The 16,685-nt window shown below is 46.5% G+C and overlaps 1 protein-coding gene across 1 annotated transcript; it reads right to left on the bottom strand.

Moving 5' to 3' along the window:
* Positions 1-568: 568 nt before the first annotated feature.
* LRRC55 (leucine rich repeat containing 55) lies at positions 569-11,784 on the bottom strand. Its single transcript, XM_044750431.2, has 3 exons — positions 11,339-11,784; positions 8,880-10,421; positions 569-4,933 (listed from the first exon to the last, which is right to left on the bottom strand). Exons 2-3 carry the CDS (start codon positions 9,598-9,600, stop codon positions 4,698-4,700), a joined length of 957 nt encoding a protein of 318 aa, XP_044606366.1. The 5' UTR covers positions 9,601-10,421; positions 11,339-11,784; the 3' UTR covers positions 569-4,697.
* Between the last annotated feature and the right edge of the window lie 4,901 nt (positions 11,785-16,685).

Below are 16,685 nucleotides of genomic sequence, written 5' to 3'. Positions count from 1 at the left end.
TCGAATCCCTTCTCTCTTTTCTTAACCTGTGAGAACAGAGATTGAACCTATACCAGTGATGGCCTCATTCATCCCCTAGACCATGCATTTAGATGTCCAGTTTACCTGTATTCCTGAGCTAGTGTCCTTTTGTCCACGTGGCTGGTGTCAGCCATCTCCTTGGCACACCACACTGCTTAGTAGTGCTAACTAGGCAAGCACACCCACTTGCCTTGGCATGTTTTATAGATGACCTAAGCTGTAAACACCAATATGTATAAGACATATGCTCTCTTTGTGTAATTTCAGGCACCAAAATATGCCTACACATAGGGGTGTGTGCATACAGACACACACATATTCTTTTTTGCCTGGTAGAAATATGCTTCTGTGATGTTCCTTCTACTCCCACACATGCCCCTCCATGGCTGGCACATCTCCTAATTATTCCCATCTACTCCCTCCTCATAGACCTTTTGTGTGTATATTTTGGCACACATTTTCTTGATTCTGCCTAGTTCCTTTCTCTCTCTTTTTCCCCTGCCTCCCCCCACTCCTCTTTACACTCTTTAGAAAATTTGTTAAACTATACACTCTTTATTATTAGTGTACATTTATGAAAAGTTATTCACAGTTACAAAAGTGCACGGTTAAAAAATCATCTCCATACAAAGGTTTGCGTCTTCCCTTTCCCAACCCCTCCCTAGCCCTCCCACCCATAGACATCAGCAATCCACAGGACAGCGCTTAGCAAAGCTGAGATCTCTGTGGATCCAGAGCTCTCCACCCAGTGCTGCGGTGAACATGATGGTGATTTACAAAGGACCTCACAACTTGCTTCCTTCACTTCCCTTTGCCTCCTTCTGGGGTGGGGAGGATAGACAAATTTCTCCAGCTTTGGGAAGATGTTCTTCTGAGGACTGGACAAATGTGTCTCTTTATACTCTTCTAGAACTGGAAAGGATGTCAGAGTGATTTCAACAAAGACATCTATGGGGAAATTGGAGGCTGTAGGTCTTTCCTGATGGTAGAAGAGAAATATTTGTCTTGGTCTATTCAAATTCCATACACCAAACTCCTTGAAAGGAGCCAGCAAAATCTAAAGCAACTCTGGGGGCCTATTTTTCAGGGTTCCCTGGGAATCTCTGTAGGAATAGAGAAACAGATGAGGGTTTGTCATAGGGTGACCAGAGACAACTGGTCCAGAGTGATGTGGTGCAGATGTGGGGTCTTTTCTAAAGAACAATTTTCTTGACCCCATCCAGTGATCATCACAGCCCTGTTGGTTAGCTAAACTTCAATATCCTCAGGCCCAGCATGAAGGAAGCTTCTGTGATGAGGACAAATCTCTGAGGGGTGGAGAACAGAGGGAAGCATTCAGACTGTCATTAGGCTGAAGCAGACACATAGTTCTCTCTTTTTGTATTTTCTGAGCAGCTATAACCTACCCCAACTCTAATGAGATTCCATCTTAGTGTATCGAATGATGCAATAAACAGACAGCTGAGTAGGCTATGTCAGAAAATTGAACTCCAGTTTCAAAGAGATTGGTCCCATATCAGTAGATACCCAATACACGTGGACCTCATGAACAGACACACAGACTCAGAGATACCCCAATAGTTACATGTTGACTAGTCTGGAAAAAACTTAGTGAAGCCTTGTAGGAACACCATCATGGGTTCTTGGTCAGCAGGGTTGTGGGAACAGTTCCAGCCAGGACTGTTAGATGACCTCTAGAAGTGTGCCTCTAGAATTTTGCTTCTGATAGTCTGCACAAGACGGTGGTAGTGGGAGGCTGGCAAGAAGTGGAATTCCTTGGCAGTGGGGAAGTCGAAGGCTTTCTTCATTGTGCTTTAGTGAACTGCGGACCTTCCAGCAGCTGGAGAAGCATATGTTTTTTAAAAGCCATGTATCCTACTTAGAAAGGTTTGCCATTAATGGGGGCTAAATAGTCTCATTAGAAAGGATATTTGATCTCAAGGGGCATTTGACGCCTTGTTTGGTTCTACTTCTATGGACAAAAAAAGTACATATCTTAAATGTATTAACTATGTTTTAGCAAACAAGAGTCTCTAGCAGATTATCATAGATGTATATGGTGTCCTTCTATGGGAGGCTTAGCTATTTGCGTCAGGACTATTATTTCTATAAGTTCATCTCCAAATAGTTTAGGCTGTCAGACTGGCTGGTGGAGAGCAGCTCCAGTCTGCCCATTCCTGGACATAGCAGAAGAGAGCAGACAGATCTGCTCCAGATACCACAGGAGCAGGGCTCTGGCCCAGATGTTGTAAGCCAGATTCAGGGGACACGATGTTCCACTCCCAGGTCTTGCAAAGTTTCTGGGCACTCTTTTGGTTGACTAGCTCAGGGAAGCATAAATAAGGGAAGACTTCTTGGAAGATGATATGTTATACTCCTTTATTCCTTTTGGACTGCCAGGAGGATGAGATGACACAAGCTTGCTGGAGCTGGGGGCAAGGTAGAAAGCCCCTGTTTTAATTCTCATCTAGGCCAGTCTTGCCAACGTGGTGGACTGTGCCTTAAAGTCTTCCCCTATGCTGCAGAGGTTCTCACCCCATAGCTTTCCTGCACCCTTTGTATCTCTTACAACACAACACAGCAGGCTTGAGTAGGAGGGGTTGACACAGCTTCCTCTCCAGTTTCCCAAAGCGCTTATTTTTTGCGTGACTGCCACCATGGCCGTCAGTTCTAATGTGTTGTTTACACACTGCAAGCAGGTGTCTCCTATTCAGATGTTATCTGTGCTCTTATCTGTCATATTTTGGAGGCTGTGATTTGCCCTACCGTGAGCATATCTAAATCTGCACAGCAGCTGACTTTCACTGCCCTTTATTTATTTATGTTCATGGCTGCTGAATCCTGGGGCCCCCCTACTCGGCCCTCCAAGGCAGTCTCTTCCCCGAGTACCTGGGAACACACTGGGAAGAGAACTGAGTTGGAGTTGACACTTAGGCAAGTCACACTCACTCTTGAGGCTCTATTTTCCAATCTGTAAAATAGGAGTAATGGCATTTGGTTTGCCTCTCACACATGGTTGTGAAAAGTCAAGGAGAATGATGCCAAAGCATTTCACGAACTGTCCAGTGCTGACCAGAGATAAGGAAGATAATGTTGAAACTGATGGGGAAGATGAAGATGATGACAACAATGGAGATAATTGTGCTTGGCACATGAAGTTACTTTGTTTTCCACTGACGATTAGACACAGTTTCCCTGAATGGAGCTGCCTATTGCCTTCCTTCTAGAGTTTATCCAGATAACCTTGGGTGAGCTCTCTACAATTAATTCATCTGTAAAATGGGCATGATAAAAACCACCAGGCAGTGTTGCTGTGAGAATTGAAGCAAATGAGTCAGTAGATATAAAAGTACCCAGGAGAGTGCCTGGCCCTTATTAGGAGCTTCATCAGCACTACTTGAATTTGAACTTATGTAACTTTAGCGGGAACTGTGCTGTTCCCAAACTTGAATGGGGTAGTAGAAAGAGTACAGACTTTATTTTGCTTGTTAAGTAGCGTGTGACGTTAGCCTCTCTGAGCCTTAATTTCCTCATCTGTAAAACAACAATGCTTACCTCAAAAGACTGTTGTGTGCATTAAAGGGCATTGTCTATGGAGAGAGCTTATCACAGTGCCTGACACTGATAAGTGCTTGGTAATTAATAGCTCTCTCACCCTTATGCTTAAATGGGTGAGTTCCTTAGAAGAAAGAAAGAGCAGATCCTCCTACGGTCACAACTGTGGTGGCCTTCCCCCCCTTCAGTCCTGGGTACCATCATGCTATAGGGCTGTAGCTCACAGTGCACTTTCCTGGTGAGATCCCTTGGCGTGAGCACCATGGCAATAGCAGTCCCAGGGTGCCAGGACTCTTGCTGCCCCATTGCTGGGCCTCCTATTTCCCTCTTCTGAAGTCAAAGCTTGAGTAAGAGGCAGGAGAAAGGGATAGGAGACAGGGCACCGAAGGCATCCATCCTCAGCTTGCTACTTGCCTGGGACCTCGCCAGCAGGCTACAGTTGGTGATGTAGTATGGGGGGCAGTCAATATGAGGTGGTCTCACTTGGTAGCTGCTGGTAGGAGGCCAAGGGGGCTAACTGGCATGTGTGCATTCTCACTCTCCATAGGCAGTGGTGGGCAACACTAAGAGCTGACAGATTGAGTGTCAGCAGGAAAGTTTTGGTCTTGTGCCACTCTATACACTTAAGTTACAAAGGATTGTTCACTGTTCTCAACACACCATGCATATTATGGCCTCTGTCATTTGCTTATGTCTGCCCTTCTTTGTATACTTGACAAAGAAGACATTTTTTGATGACCCAGTTCAAAAATCACCTCTACTCTTGCAATTCTCTTGGACTGTTCTAGGCACAGTTGATGACCCCTCCTCTGGGCTTCCATAACTATGTGCTCAGAGTGATGACAAATCGCCTTAAGGGGAATAGTTTTCAAATCTCTCTCCTCTGTTTGAAGTAAGTGCCTTGAGGGCAGTGACTAGGTTGGATTCATCTAACATTCCAAATTCCTAGCACAGTGCCTGGCCCACAGTAGGAGCTTACACAAAGGTAGTTTCCTGACCTTGCTTGAGCCATGTTGAAGGCGACCAGGGCACCATGGAGCCAGAGTGGGCAGCCAGGGAGGGTGTCCGGTGGGTCAGCAGCAGTGGTGGTCAGCAGTGTGGAGGGACACCAGGCACCCATGTCAAATCTCTTCCTCTTCACTGGCCTTGCTCCAACGGTGGCAACAGTTGGCTGTGATGCCCAGTAGGAAGTTGGTGGCCACGGATGCGATGGAGACCACGAAGCCCACAAACGCGATGAAGAGGTAATCGTCCAGGGTCAGGGTCAGGTGGCAGGCCTTGAAGCTCTCCTCAGTGAGGGAGAAGAGTGGGGCACCCTCGACTTCAGGGGGGCCCCGACACTCAGCCAGCTGAGAATCTGCAATACAGAACCCAGGAATGGTGAGGTACCTGGTGGAGAAAGAATGAAATGGAGAGCCGCCACCCCTCCCAGGAGAAGTTGAATTTTTTATTGAATTTCTTCCATGTGCCCAAAACTATACTTACCTTCTTTAGTACCCTCAACAACCCTCAAGGCAAGTATTTTTATAGATGTGGAGATCACTGCTTGGAGAGTTTAATAACTTGCCTAAAGTCCAATAGCTACTACTAGTGGTAGATCTGGGGGTTTTGTAGGACATCATCATCTCTTACAATAGACTCCCAACTGGTTTCTGGGCTTCTGCCCTTAACCCATCTCAACACAATTGGCTGAGTGGTACTTTCAAACCTCAAGCCCTATTATGTCACTTTCTGCTTGAAACCCTCCTCTGGCTTCCTATCTTCCAGAGAATCAAAGCCAAGGTCCTCAACATGGGCTACAAGAACTCTTCCCCAACTCTCCCATTCTACTCCTTATTTACTCTGTTCCATCCATGCACATCTCTTGGTCATTCCTCCATCACCCTGAGCATGTCCCCTTTCAGGGTGGGAGGGGGTGCCTTTGCATTTGTACCCTTCTGAAGATTCTTCTCCCCTGGATCTCTGCATAGCTCAGTCCTTCACTTCTTTTGGGACTTGGCTCAAATATCACCTTATTAGTGAGGCCTTCCTTTATGATTCTATATAAAACAGCAACCCCCAACTTCACCTTTCTCTAGGCAGGCTCTATCTTGCCTATTCTACCTAATTTTTCTCCATTGTCTCTATCACTGTCTCAGAGTTTGTTCATTATCTGTCTCTTCCCCCTTGAATATAAGCACCTCCCATGGCATCCTCAGCATCGGAACAGTGTCCTGTCCATGTAAGTGCTCAATTAATCTTTGTTAAATGATCTATGAATAAATGACTCTGTCAAACTCAAAAGCATTGGGTCGTCCTACCACCACATGTGGCTTTTCCAGATACACAGAGTGTAGAGTTAGGACTATGCGTCTAGAGCTACTGGCCTGAATTCAAATCCTCTCTACATCCCTCCCTATTTGAGTGGTTGTGGGTAAGTTATTCAATCCCTCTTTGTCTTGGTTTCTTCATCTGTAAAATGAGGATAATACTAGTCTCTATCGCGTAGGGTTGTAGTGAGGATTCAATGAGTTAACATATGAAAATGATATATTCTTGGTCTATAATAAGTACTATGTAAGTCTGCATGTTTATCATTATCTTAGGTTGGTCTCTCTGGACAGGTCAGTGGGGTCCTATTCTGCACACAGACTTCTGTAGGAGGGGGCTTTTCCTTCAGTGGGATTACTGTTCTCTCCATCATTGATGGCCCACCCCATCCTTCCAGGGACACTTGTACAAATGCATTATGGTTGTCAACGGTTTTGTTTTACTCTGCCTTGGAAGTTAGAGTGGATGCAGGTAGCAGTTCTGCTGTGCAGTGCCAGGCACTGGCTTTTGAGCAGTCAGCCATTCCATTGTTCAGTGTATAAATATTAGTCAAGCTCTCACCTTGGGCAAATCCTTTTTACCTTTCTGGCTCTCATGAAGAAAGGGGATATATGAGAAGGGGTAATCTTACCTAAACTGTCCAAGAAAGTCAATGTGAAGGAGTTTTCTAAATTATGTGGTGCTTAAATGCTATTTATTCATTCTGTAGTTATTGAGAGCAAAGAATAAAATGAAGACTTGGATTGACCCTTTGCAGAAATGGATGAGCATTATTCTCCTTAGAAATGGGGAGTCAGTTTCAGAAGGAGGATGCCACCTGCCCCAAACCCCAGGTTGAGGGGTCCCTATAGGCTGTATGCACAGTACTCCAGACTCTTCCCAGGAAAAGATCGTGTCTGGACTTGATCATCAAGGGGCTCTTCTCCTGGAACTGAAAGATGCTGAAATCCAAAGTCTATTGTGTGCCTGACTGGGGTGGTGGTGAGACAATATGAAGCTGGTGAATGTGGGCAAATGGTATGGACCAACCAGAGGAGGCTCTGAGCGCGATTGGCAGGACACCACAGGAGTGCAGGATGGGAGCTCAGTGGCTGACAAACTCTCTGGTAAGTCAAGGAACCAGTCTTGAAGTTGAGTTATATCCCAAGGGCACCCTTAGATCCCTCTTTGTTGGGATTTGTCCAAAAACCACAGATAGTGAGAATCCCATGAAGAAAAAGGGAGGAAAAAGCAGAAAAAGACAGAGAAGAGGATCGCCCAGTTCAACCTGCACTGGCCAGTTCTTTGTCCCCAAGAGAAAATATCCTGGAGAGCGCAATGTGGTGCAAAGTACATTCTACGGAGGGACAGGGAACCTGAGTTTCTAGCTGTGGCCTGTTTGCTTTCTCTCTGTGAGCTTGTAGACAGTCACTTTCCCTCTCTGGAGCTCAGTTCCCTCAGTTGTCCTGAGTGAGGCTGCACTGATGGGATCTTGGACCCATCTCCCAAGCGCTGGGAGTCTGTGGTTCTTCTAAAGATCTTCTTCAGGCATCACAGAAAAGGAGGAACCCCTAGGTATGGTGGAAGCTTAGCGCTCCAGAATGCCCTTTGTCCTTAGAGCACAGGAGAGAGGGGAGGAGGTACAGCTTGCAAGGGTTGAGTGAGTGGGGAGATCACTCCTGGCAGCCTCCCCCTCACACCCCCTACCATTACCCCGTCTCAGTCCCCAGCTATTTTGGTCCCAGAGAACTTCCTCCCACAGCTCTGTGGAAACACTGGAATCGTGACCCACAGCCCCCCCAGACTATTTTGGTCCTGGGCTCCCCACTCTGTCCTTTTCTCCCTCCTACCTCATTCAGCATTGCTTCTTCTGAACACACTCTGAGCCCAGGCTCTGGGAAAGCCCCTGGGCTAGTGCCCCACTTATTCCTGTCACTCTACTGCTGGAGGATTATGCCAAGACTCAGTGCTGCCACACTGGAGTGCTGGTGACTAGGGGGGAGAGCTGAACATTGACTGCCTCCGGGTCAGGCTTGGGCACCACTGGGTGAGGCCAGGGCCCAGCAAGCCTGTGTGATTCAGGCTCCTTCAGTTCCCAGTCTACCCCCAGGTGGGATTGGCTAGTCAAATGCCACCTCCCATTTTCTCTTCTCAGCTCCCTATCCCATGCCCAAACCTTGCAGAACTCTGCTGAGGCCCTTTGGCCAGCCCAGAACTCAGGCCTTGACTCTTCCTCTTAGCCTAGAAACTGACTCTTCGGGATATAGTCAGAGGGCAGCCAGACTGCCAGGGTACGAATCCTGGCTTCAACACGTAGCGCCTGTGTGGCTTTGGGCAAGTTACTAAACCTTTCTGTGGCTAGGTTTCCTCCTCTTTAGAGTGGGGACCTCTTGTGAGGAAAAAATAAGTTAAAATATGCCATATGCTTAGAATAGGGCCTGGCAGATAGTAAGTATGAAAATAGTGTTAGCCATTTCTATTTCTTCAAGAATTTTGCCAGCACTTAAAACACTTAAAAAGCAGTCTGGAGGAGTAGAAGTCAAATAAACTTGGGTCTTATCCATGACTCTGACACTTTCTAAATGAGCCACTCTGAGCAAGTCTTTCCATTGTTCTGTCTTAGTTTCTTCACCTGTAAAATGAGGATAATAAAAGCTGGGGTCCAGTGAGGTAATGCATGTCAAGTTCATAGGTCATGGTGGAAGCTCAATAAACACAGACTGTTATTGGCTATTCTTATCTGTCTGCCTCATTAGGTCATAAGTGCCACAGAGGCAAGGGCGGTGTCTGTTTCATTAACAAAGGGGTCTCCGGCACCTGGCGTGCATAACAAGGACTCGACACTCATTTGTGGAGTGAAAGAACTGACGTACGGAGAGGTGAGCACAGATCAAGGCAAACAGTAGGCACTCAAGATCTCTAAGTCCCTCCCTCTTTTTTGGAGCCTTTTCTTTCAGTGAGACAAGACCCCTTCCACCCCCCCATGGCTACCTGTTCCTGCATTCCTTCCTTACCTGCTGTGCAGCGCTGGATCCGGTTCCGTAGCCACTTCAGCAGGGGTTCCATCGTGCAGCCGCACACCCAAGGGTTGCCGCCGATCTGCAGGGTCACCAGGCCAGGCAGGCCCTCGAGAGCCTCGAGGCTGAGGAAGGCCAGGCCCCCGTAGCTGAGGTCCAGGTCTCGGAGCTGCACCAGGCCCTGGAAGGCCTGAGGGTGCACCCTGCGCAGCCACGGGTTGTGGCTCAAGTCGATGTGCACGAGCCCATGGGCTTCCCTGAACATGTCAGCCGGCACATGGCTGAGGTTGTTGTAGCTCAGATCCAGGTGTGCCAGGCGCTTGGCATGGAGGAAGAGGCCCGGGGGCAGCTCCATCAAGGAGTTGTTGCGTAAATCCAGCACTCGGAGCTCCATGTAACACGTGAGGTAGCCGGGCGGCACAGCTGCAATGCGGTTGTGGGCCAGGCTGAGGTTGTGAGTGTCCCTTGGGAGGTCTGGGGGCACGGAGAATAGCCGCTGGCTGCTGCAATCCACCACCTGGTTATGGCATGTGCAGAGGACAGGGCAGCTGGTGCCAGCATCCGAGTGCATCACCCCAGCTGCCAAGAAGAGGGAGACCAGCAGCACGGTTGGGCAGGACGTCCCAGGCCAGGGCAGCTTGGACCAGGTGTCACCCATCTTAGGCAGCTGGCAACAGCAGTGCTGAAGGGATCCCATCGGGGCTGGGGCTGTGTCCATGGAATCAAGAGTCAGTGGCACTGGAAGCAGCTACTACAGGGAGAAGAGCCCTGGAAGGTGGGGCTTCTGAGCACGTGGTATCATGGCTCAAGTCTTTCCCAGAGCCTCTAAGCATCAGAGGGCTCCCTAGGTGAGATCCACAGGAAGTCCCCTTTGGAGCCTAGAGGGCAATAAAGCCAGTCGAGGTCCCCCAGGGTCTGCAAAGATGATCAAAACTTGAAAAAGGAAGGAGACAAGGATGGGGCTTGATCAACTGCCAGCAAGTTGAGGAAGGGTCCCTGCAGATGTTTTGTGTCCCTCTCACCCATGACTGCTGGGTGCTTCCTTTCTGTACTAGGTCTGAGAGGTGGGAGAGGGGAGTAAGGACATGAAAGATGCCCTTTAAAGGTCCTGGCTCATCTGAAACACCTCGAGCCCTGCCCCAAGTCTGAGACTGATTAGGAGGCCAGGGTTGCATATGGGTCTCCAGCATTCAAGGTCTCAGAGGCCATTTCTCCTGGTGGCCCAATGGGCTCGAGTCCAAGGGGGACCTGGGGTGAGCGTTTTGGGCAAGGAGCCCTGGGGGAGGTGGGTCTCCATGAAACTCCTGAAAGCCTTAGTCCTCAGCCTCAGTGTTTACTGAAATCCCTGGAGAGGCTCTTCTTTCCCCAGGGAGGGGAGGACTCCAAGTGACACCCACTGTTGACCACCGAGTCTGGAAAGAGCCATGTGTCCTGGAGGTGCAGGATGGGGGTCAGCTAGGAAAGCATTGGCCACTTCTCCAAGCCAGGGCCTCTCTCTCAGCTGGGCTCTGTGTTCAGCACGAGGAGGCAGAATTTCCTCTGTCAACAAGGAAAGCACTCAGGCAGAGAAATCCAGTGCCCTCTCCTCCCCGCTGTCCCCTCTCCCAGGTTCCTTGCCCCCCTGTTTCTTAGCCACCAATCACAAAGTTCTCTGCTTACTGTCTCCCAGGTGTGGGCCATAGTGGGCTCAGATCCCATCCTCACATTGTTGTCACCCACTAACCTTCTGGGTCCCCACCTGAGCCATCTTCCTCCTAGGTTTCTATCCTGGGCTGGAAACATTTTCTTCTTCTCCTAGCCCCACCCCCATCAGCACCAAACACCCCACCATTGAATAACTCTTGAGGAAAAAAATGCATACACACTCCGGCTGCTTGCACACTCTTTTCAGACACACTTAGCACTCCCATCTCTCTCTCTCATGCATGTGCACATTCTCTCTCTCACACACACACATGCACATTGTTCTTCAGTGATTTCCCCACATTTTGCCCTGCCCTGTGTTCACACCTCCCCAGTTTTCTTTCCAGTTTCCTTCTGTACATGCACTCCTGCAGAGCCCCCTTTCCAGTCTGCCCCCATCTTCTTTCACCCCCAGTGCGCATCCCTAATCCCAGCATCCTTTTCCACAAATGCTCCACTCTCCTCTCTGCCCCCCCCCCCCCCCCCCCGCTTGAGCCCACACCCACACTTGGTCAGGCAGAGAGACAGTGCGATGACACACCCGGTGTCTTAACCCACTGTCTATCCGCACCCTCCGTGGCCCCTCACTTCTCCCGGACTCACCTGCTGTCCTCATTTGTCCTCCCCACACCTCCTTGGTCCAGCACCTCCTCTCTTCCCATTGATTCCAGCGTCAATCCCTCCCACTGGGAAATCACCCCAGCTCCCCTTTATCTAGACTCATTTTTTTCTGAGTCCCAAGGTCTCCCACAGGCCCTTATGAGCCCACTTACTCTGTTCCAAGGACACAGTCATCAATCTGCAGCAGACATGGGTCTCCCTCCCTCATCCTGGAATCCCTGCTTGCTGCTTCAGGAGAACAGATTGCCTCCCGGCTCTTCCCCTCCCCCGGCCTCTCCTCCTCCATGGCTCCTGAATCCCCGGGCAGCATCCTTGGTGCTTTCCCGTCCTGTGAGTCCCCGTGCTGATCCCCTTCTCTTGCTCAAAAGGTGAATCAGAGAGAGGATGCTTAGAAGAAAGTTGACAGAATCCGAATGCTTCTCCCCGAAACTCAGCTGGTGCTGAGGCTGCTGGGGTGTGTGGCTTCCGCCAGGTCTTCCCCTCCCTCCTCCTCCCTGCCTCTCTCCCCCTCCTCTCTCTCTTTTTCGCTCCCTTTTTTTCCTCGAGGGCCAGGTACTGACGTTTCACTGTCTCTTAGCAACTGCCTCCACATCTCTGAGCAACAGGAGCACTGGCTATGGACCCCACCAAGATGAGAGAGAAGAGAACGAAGCAGTCGCAGAATCCAGAGCCACCCGCAGGATCCTACTGATAGAGCCTCAGGAACAAGGGGCCAGTGGGTAGACAGAGCAGGACAGGGGCGGGGATGAGGAGCAGGCAGGAGGAGAGGGCAAAAGGGCCCAGGTTGGAGTAGGGGAAAACGCATGGATCTGGAATTCGAGATGGAGGGGGAACTTAGGGGCCTCGGACCCGGAAGGGAAAATAGAGAAATGGCTTGGCATGGAAAAAGGAACTTAGTGGGGAGGTAGGGGAGAAAATGAGGGAGGCAATGAAGACATGAAAAAGAGTGGAGGGAAGGAAAAGAGAAGTGCATGTGACAAGTTTGCTCACTTGATGGGATATATCTATTCACTCCATATACAGCATCTATTTCCCTGGGTCTGAATGTATTTTGCTCACCAGACTGGGTCAGGGCTTGTCAGGAACAATTAAAGAAGGTGATACCTTTTCTGTGTTCCTTAATTATTTCTAAGTCCTGACCCCACAAGCTCTGAGAGCTTTTGGGGTGCAAACAACCAAGTGCCAGGTCCAGGTCACTCAGGTCTCTCTCTGGGGGAGTGGGAGCTGCCAGAAAAACCTTGTGGTCTTGTCCTTCTCCAGACCCCAGGAACTCTGTCTGCCATCCTGTTCCTAACTCTCCAAGCTTCCTGCTCCCTCCTACCCCAGACTGACTTCAGATAAGGGTGAAGTCCTTGCAACACCACCTCTTTCCTTGATAATCCCTTGAGCACGTCTCTAGCTGCCCTGCATTTGGAAAACCAGTTTTACCTGTTGGTTTGGTCAAAGAGCTGGCTCATTTCTTCATTTTAATAATTATTTGTTCAGAGCTCACTTTGTGCTGGGCATATAGCTTCTGGAAAGATGGATGTAGACCTTGCCCTCATAGGGGGAATGTCAGTCCTGTGTGTTCACTCTTCTGGGGAGACCAAAGTGGAGGAACACAAGCCAAGTGTTAGGTTGTGCGGATTCCAGGCATTTACAAAGTTCTCAAAATCACTGTTTTCTGGAACACAATACTTTTTCTTATGTGGTCTGCTTCTAAGCACTGTCCTCTCTCCTATTAGGCTTATTTTGGATCTTGCATGTTCTACAGTGTCTAGTGCAGAGTAACGTGGTAGCCACTTCATTAATATTTATATATTGAATTAGATGAGGTAAATATGATATGCATCGCCCCCTCCCTTAAAGAAGGGAATTCTTGTTTACTTCATTTATGAGCTTAGGAATAACATCTTGATCTTACAGTACAAAACACAGCAACACATTGAAACAAGTAATCCATTATAAACAAGGACTCAGTATAGCAAAGCTAGCATAATACCTTATTAACATTAACTGAAAAATGGTACAAAACATAGTTATCCCAATAAAGGCTGAGAAAGGTAATCAGCACATTTCAGTATTTAATGTTGACTAAAGGCACATTAAAAAATAAAGAAAAAAGAATGGAAGTTTTCTCCCTTTATATAACATCAAGTTTATGTTTATAATTAGAACCGATAATATGACTAAAGGAAAATATTTGTGACAGTTTCCTTAAAAAATAGGATCTGGGCAAGAATGCCTCATCATCATTTGAAACTAGAGTTTTCTGGCCTGTAAAATTGGGATAAGAAAAATGGCACCAAACTCATAGGGCTGTTTTAGGTTATATGAGTTGTTATTAATAAATCTATTAGAACAGTACACAGTGAGCACTGCAGATGTGTTTGTTAAAAGAACAAATAAAATAAAAAATAGCAGAATATAAAATTGCTGAAATAGTTATGCAAGGAGGAAAACAAATTTCACAAAAATGGGAAATGAAGAAAGGAAAATATCGCATCTGCAAATGACTTAAATGTATTCTTGTGCAAGATGGGTCTCAAAACCTTTAGAAAAGCCTGACTCGAGAACATTATCACTGCATGTAATGTCTTCTGTAAAAGTGAGGTTAAATGAGGGAAGACATCTTTGAAATGACTTTTTACCTGTAATCATTCTCGAAGTTAAGTATTAAACCATGGTTTCCCAAACTGGTGTCTCATGGTACACCGTGTACCATGAGAAAAATGTTCTCAGATAAGTTTGAGACACATTGTGTTAGACAAAATGAAACAAATCTGTTTATTGCAAGATTTCTCAGAGTCTTTCATTGCAAATGTTCATGGTGACTCTCCAAGGGGAAGGGTTGGGGAAAGATGTATAATATCCAGCATGACTCTTATGCTGGGTGGCTGCTGCTCCCTTTAGCAAAGTGACTTTCTCCGCACAGCAGCTTTGCTATGATGATTGAATTTTGAACTCCAGTGAAATGATAAATTATTACATATCATGGCCTTTCGGAGTCTCTTGGAAGTTATTGAAACTGTGACTGTTCAATTAGGAAGGTCAAGGATTTATTCTACTGGGAAAATACACAGAAACTAATCTAAGAATTGTAGATACAAGTGAGTTGAAAACCATTTTCCTTATTATGATTTCTTGACATACATGGTAAATTAGTTGTAATAATGACAGAAAACATTTAAATATGTGAGAATTAATTTAATCTACCACGAAAGAAATTTATTCAGGGAAAATTATGAAACCTTAGTAGAATGAAGATACAGGAAGAAATGGAAAGCTAATCTCTTTAGTTGCTAGAAACATTTAAAAATAGGAAAGATGACTCTGCTTTCTACATTATGATAATTTAATGAAGTGTGTAGCAGAATCTTGTAAACTGAAGGAAAAAATGGGCAAGAATGCACAGCTGAGGTTAATAAAGAAGATGACAGTAATGGGAAATGTTTAAAAGTAATGATGGTGGACTTACCTAACTAAAAGATTAAAAAAATATATAGTAAACTGAAAATCATTTAATGGCATGACTCAATATTTGCACTTTGGAAAACGACCATGGGATAGACTATACTTTGAGAAAGTGAGTCTCACCAGCAGAGTACACAACACGAGAAGTGGGAAACAAAACCACAATGTTGACGGTGATCTCAGAGTAAGAAATGTTATTGAGACATTATCGCCATACTTGATTTTAATATATTAAAGAAATTCCAAATAGTCCAAAGAATTAAAGAGAGAAAGAAGCAATAACAAAATGTAAATAAGGAAGAGATCAGAATAGCACATTTATCCTAGCCATGGAGAGAAGATATTTTTCTGTGTATTGAGGAAATGGAGAATGTTATTAGTGCCAAGATGGCTTTTGTCAAATACTCCACACTGAAAGACAAAAGGTTTCAATGAGCCAAAAAAATGATAAAATGAAATCAGAGAGAAAGGAAAGAAATCAGTGGAAAAATAGATTTTAGACATAAGTGATTTGAAATCCATGCAAAATACACTAAGAAATGCTACAAATAGCATTCTTATGAATTGATATAATACATAAATTTCTCTGATGCAAGTTTGGAAAAATAAAGCATTGTATATGTTAATTATACCTCAATCAAAAACCCCAGAGAAAACCCAAAACATTGTGGTAGGCAAGATTATCAGATGACCCCTGTAATGGGTAGAATAATGGTCCTCAAAGATGCTTTCATTCGAATCCCTAACACCTGTGATTATGTTACCTTATAAGGCGAAACAGCCTTTGTAGATGTGGTTAAGGATCTTGAGATGAGAGTAGCCTGGATTACCCAGGTGGGTCCAATGTAATCATGAGGCTCCTTAAAACAGAAAGAGAAAGAAGAGTCAGAGGAGATGTGATGATGGATGTTAACCTGCTGGCTTTGCAGACGAGGAAGGTGCCATGACTCAAGGAATGCAGGCAGCCTCTGGCAGCTAGAAAAAGCAAGGAAACATTCTCTCCTAGAGCCTCCAGAAGGAATGCAGCTCTGGTGACCCACTTTAGGCTTGTGACCTCCAAAACTCTAAAAAACGCTAAGTGCATGTTGTTTTAAGCCACTAAGTTTGTGGTAATTTGTTACAGCAGCAATAGGTAACTAATCCAACGCTCAAGGTTCCCATTCCCTGGTGTGTACACCTCATGTAGTCCCCTCCCCTTGAGTTTTGGCAGAATCTGTGACTATGATAGGGTAATCAGTTGACTTTGTGTTAATCAAAAGGTAGCTTATCCAGGTTTGCTTTACTTAATCAGGTGAACCCTTAAAAGGGCCTGGCCCCTTCCTGAAAGTGTATTGATGGATATTCTCCATTGTTAACTCTGAGAATCGGGGGAGGCGGAGGGAGTGGGGGGCGGTTACTAGGAAAGGACCTCTAGTTTCTGAGGTTGACCCCTGGCCAACAGCCAGCAAGAAAATGGGCACCTCAGTCCTACAACTGCAAGGACCTGAATTCTGCCAAGGAGTTTAGAAGATGACCCGGAGCTCCAGATGACAACACAGCTGCCAACAACTTGATTTCAGCCTCATGAAATACTTTGAGTAGCGAGCCTAGCTATGCTGTGCCAGGACTTCTGACCTACAGAGCTATGAGCTGATACATGAGTGTTGTTTTAAGCCACTAGGTTTGTGGTAATTTGTTAGACAGCAACAGAAAACTAACACAAAGGTCATGTGGAAAAATGAACAGTTTCACCAGCAATTAAATGAGTAGTTTTTTTCAAAGATTGGCACCTGAGCTAACATCTGTTGCCAATCTTTTTTTTTCCTTCTTCTCCCCAAAGCCCCCCAGGACATAGTTGTATATTCTAGTTGTAGGTCCTTCTGATCTTGCTTTGTGGGATGCCACCTCAGCATGGCTTGATGAGTGGTGCTGTGTCCACATCCAGCAACCGAACTGGCGAAACCCCGGGCTGCCAAAGCGGAGTGCCCGGACTTAACCATTCGGCTATGAGGCGGCCCCTAAATGTGTAATTTTAGAAACCATTTTGCAATAATATATTAAATGAGT

This window comes from Equus asinus, chromosome 17 (assembly GCF_041296235.1).
Source record: "Equus asinus isolate D_3611 breed Donkey chromosome 17, EquAss-T2T_v2, whole genome shotgun sequence".
In the NCBI taxonomy this organism is placed as follows: Eukaryota; Metazoa; Chordata; class Mammalia; order Perissodactyla; family Equidae; genus Equus; species Equus asinus.
This window is presented reverse-complemented; position numbering and strand designations above follow the sequence as displayed.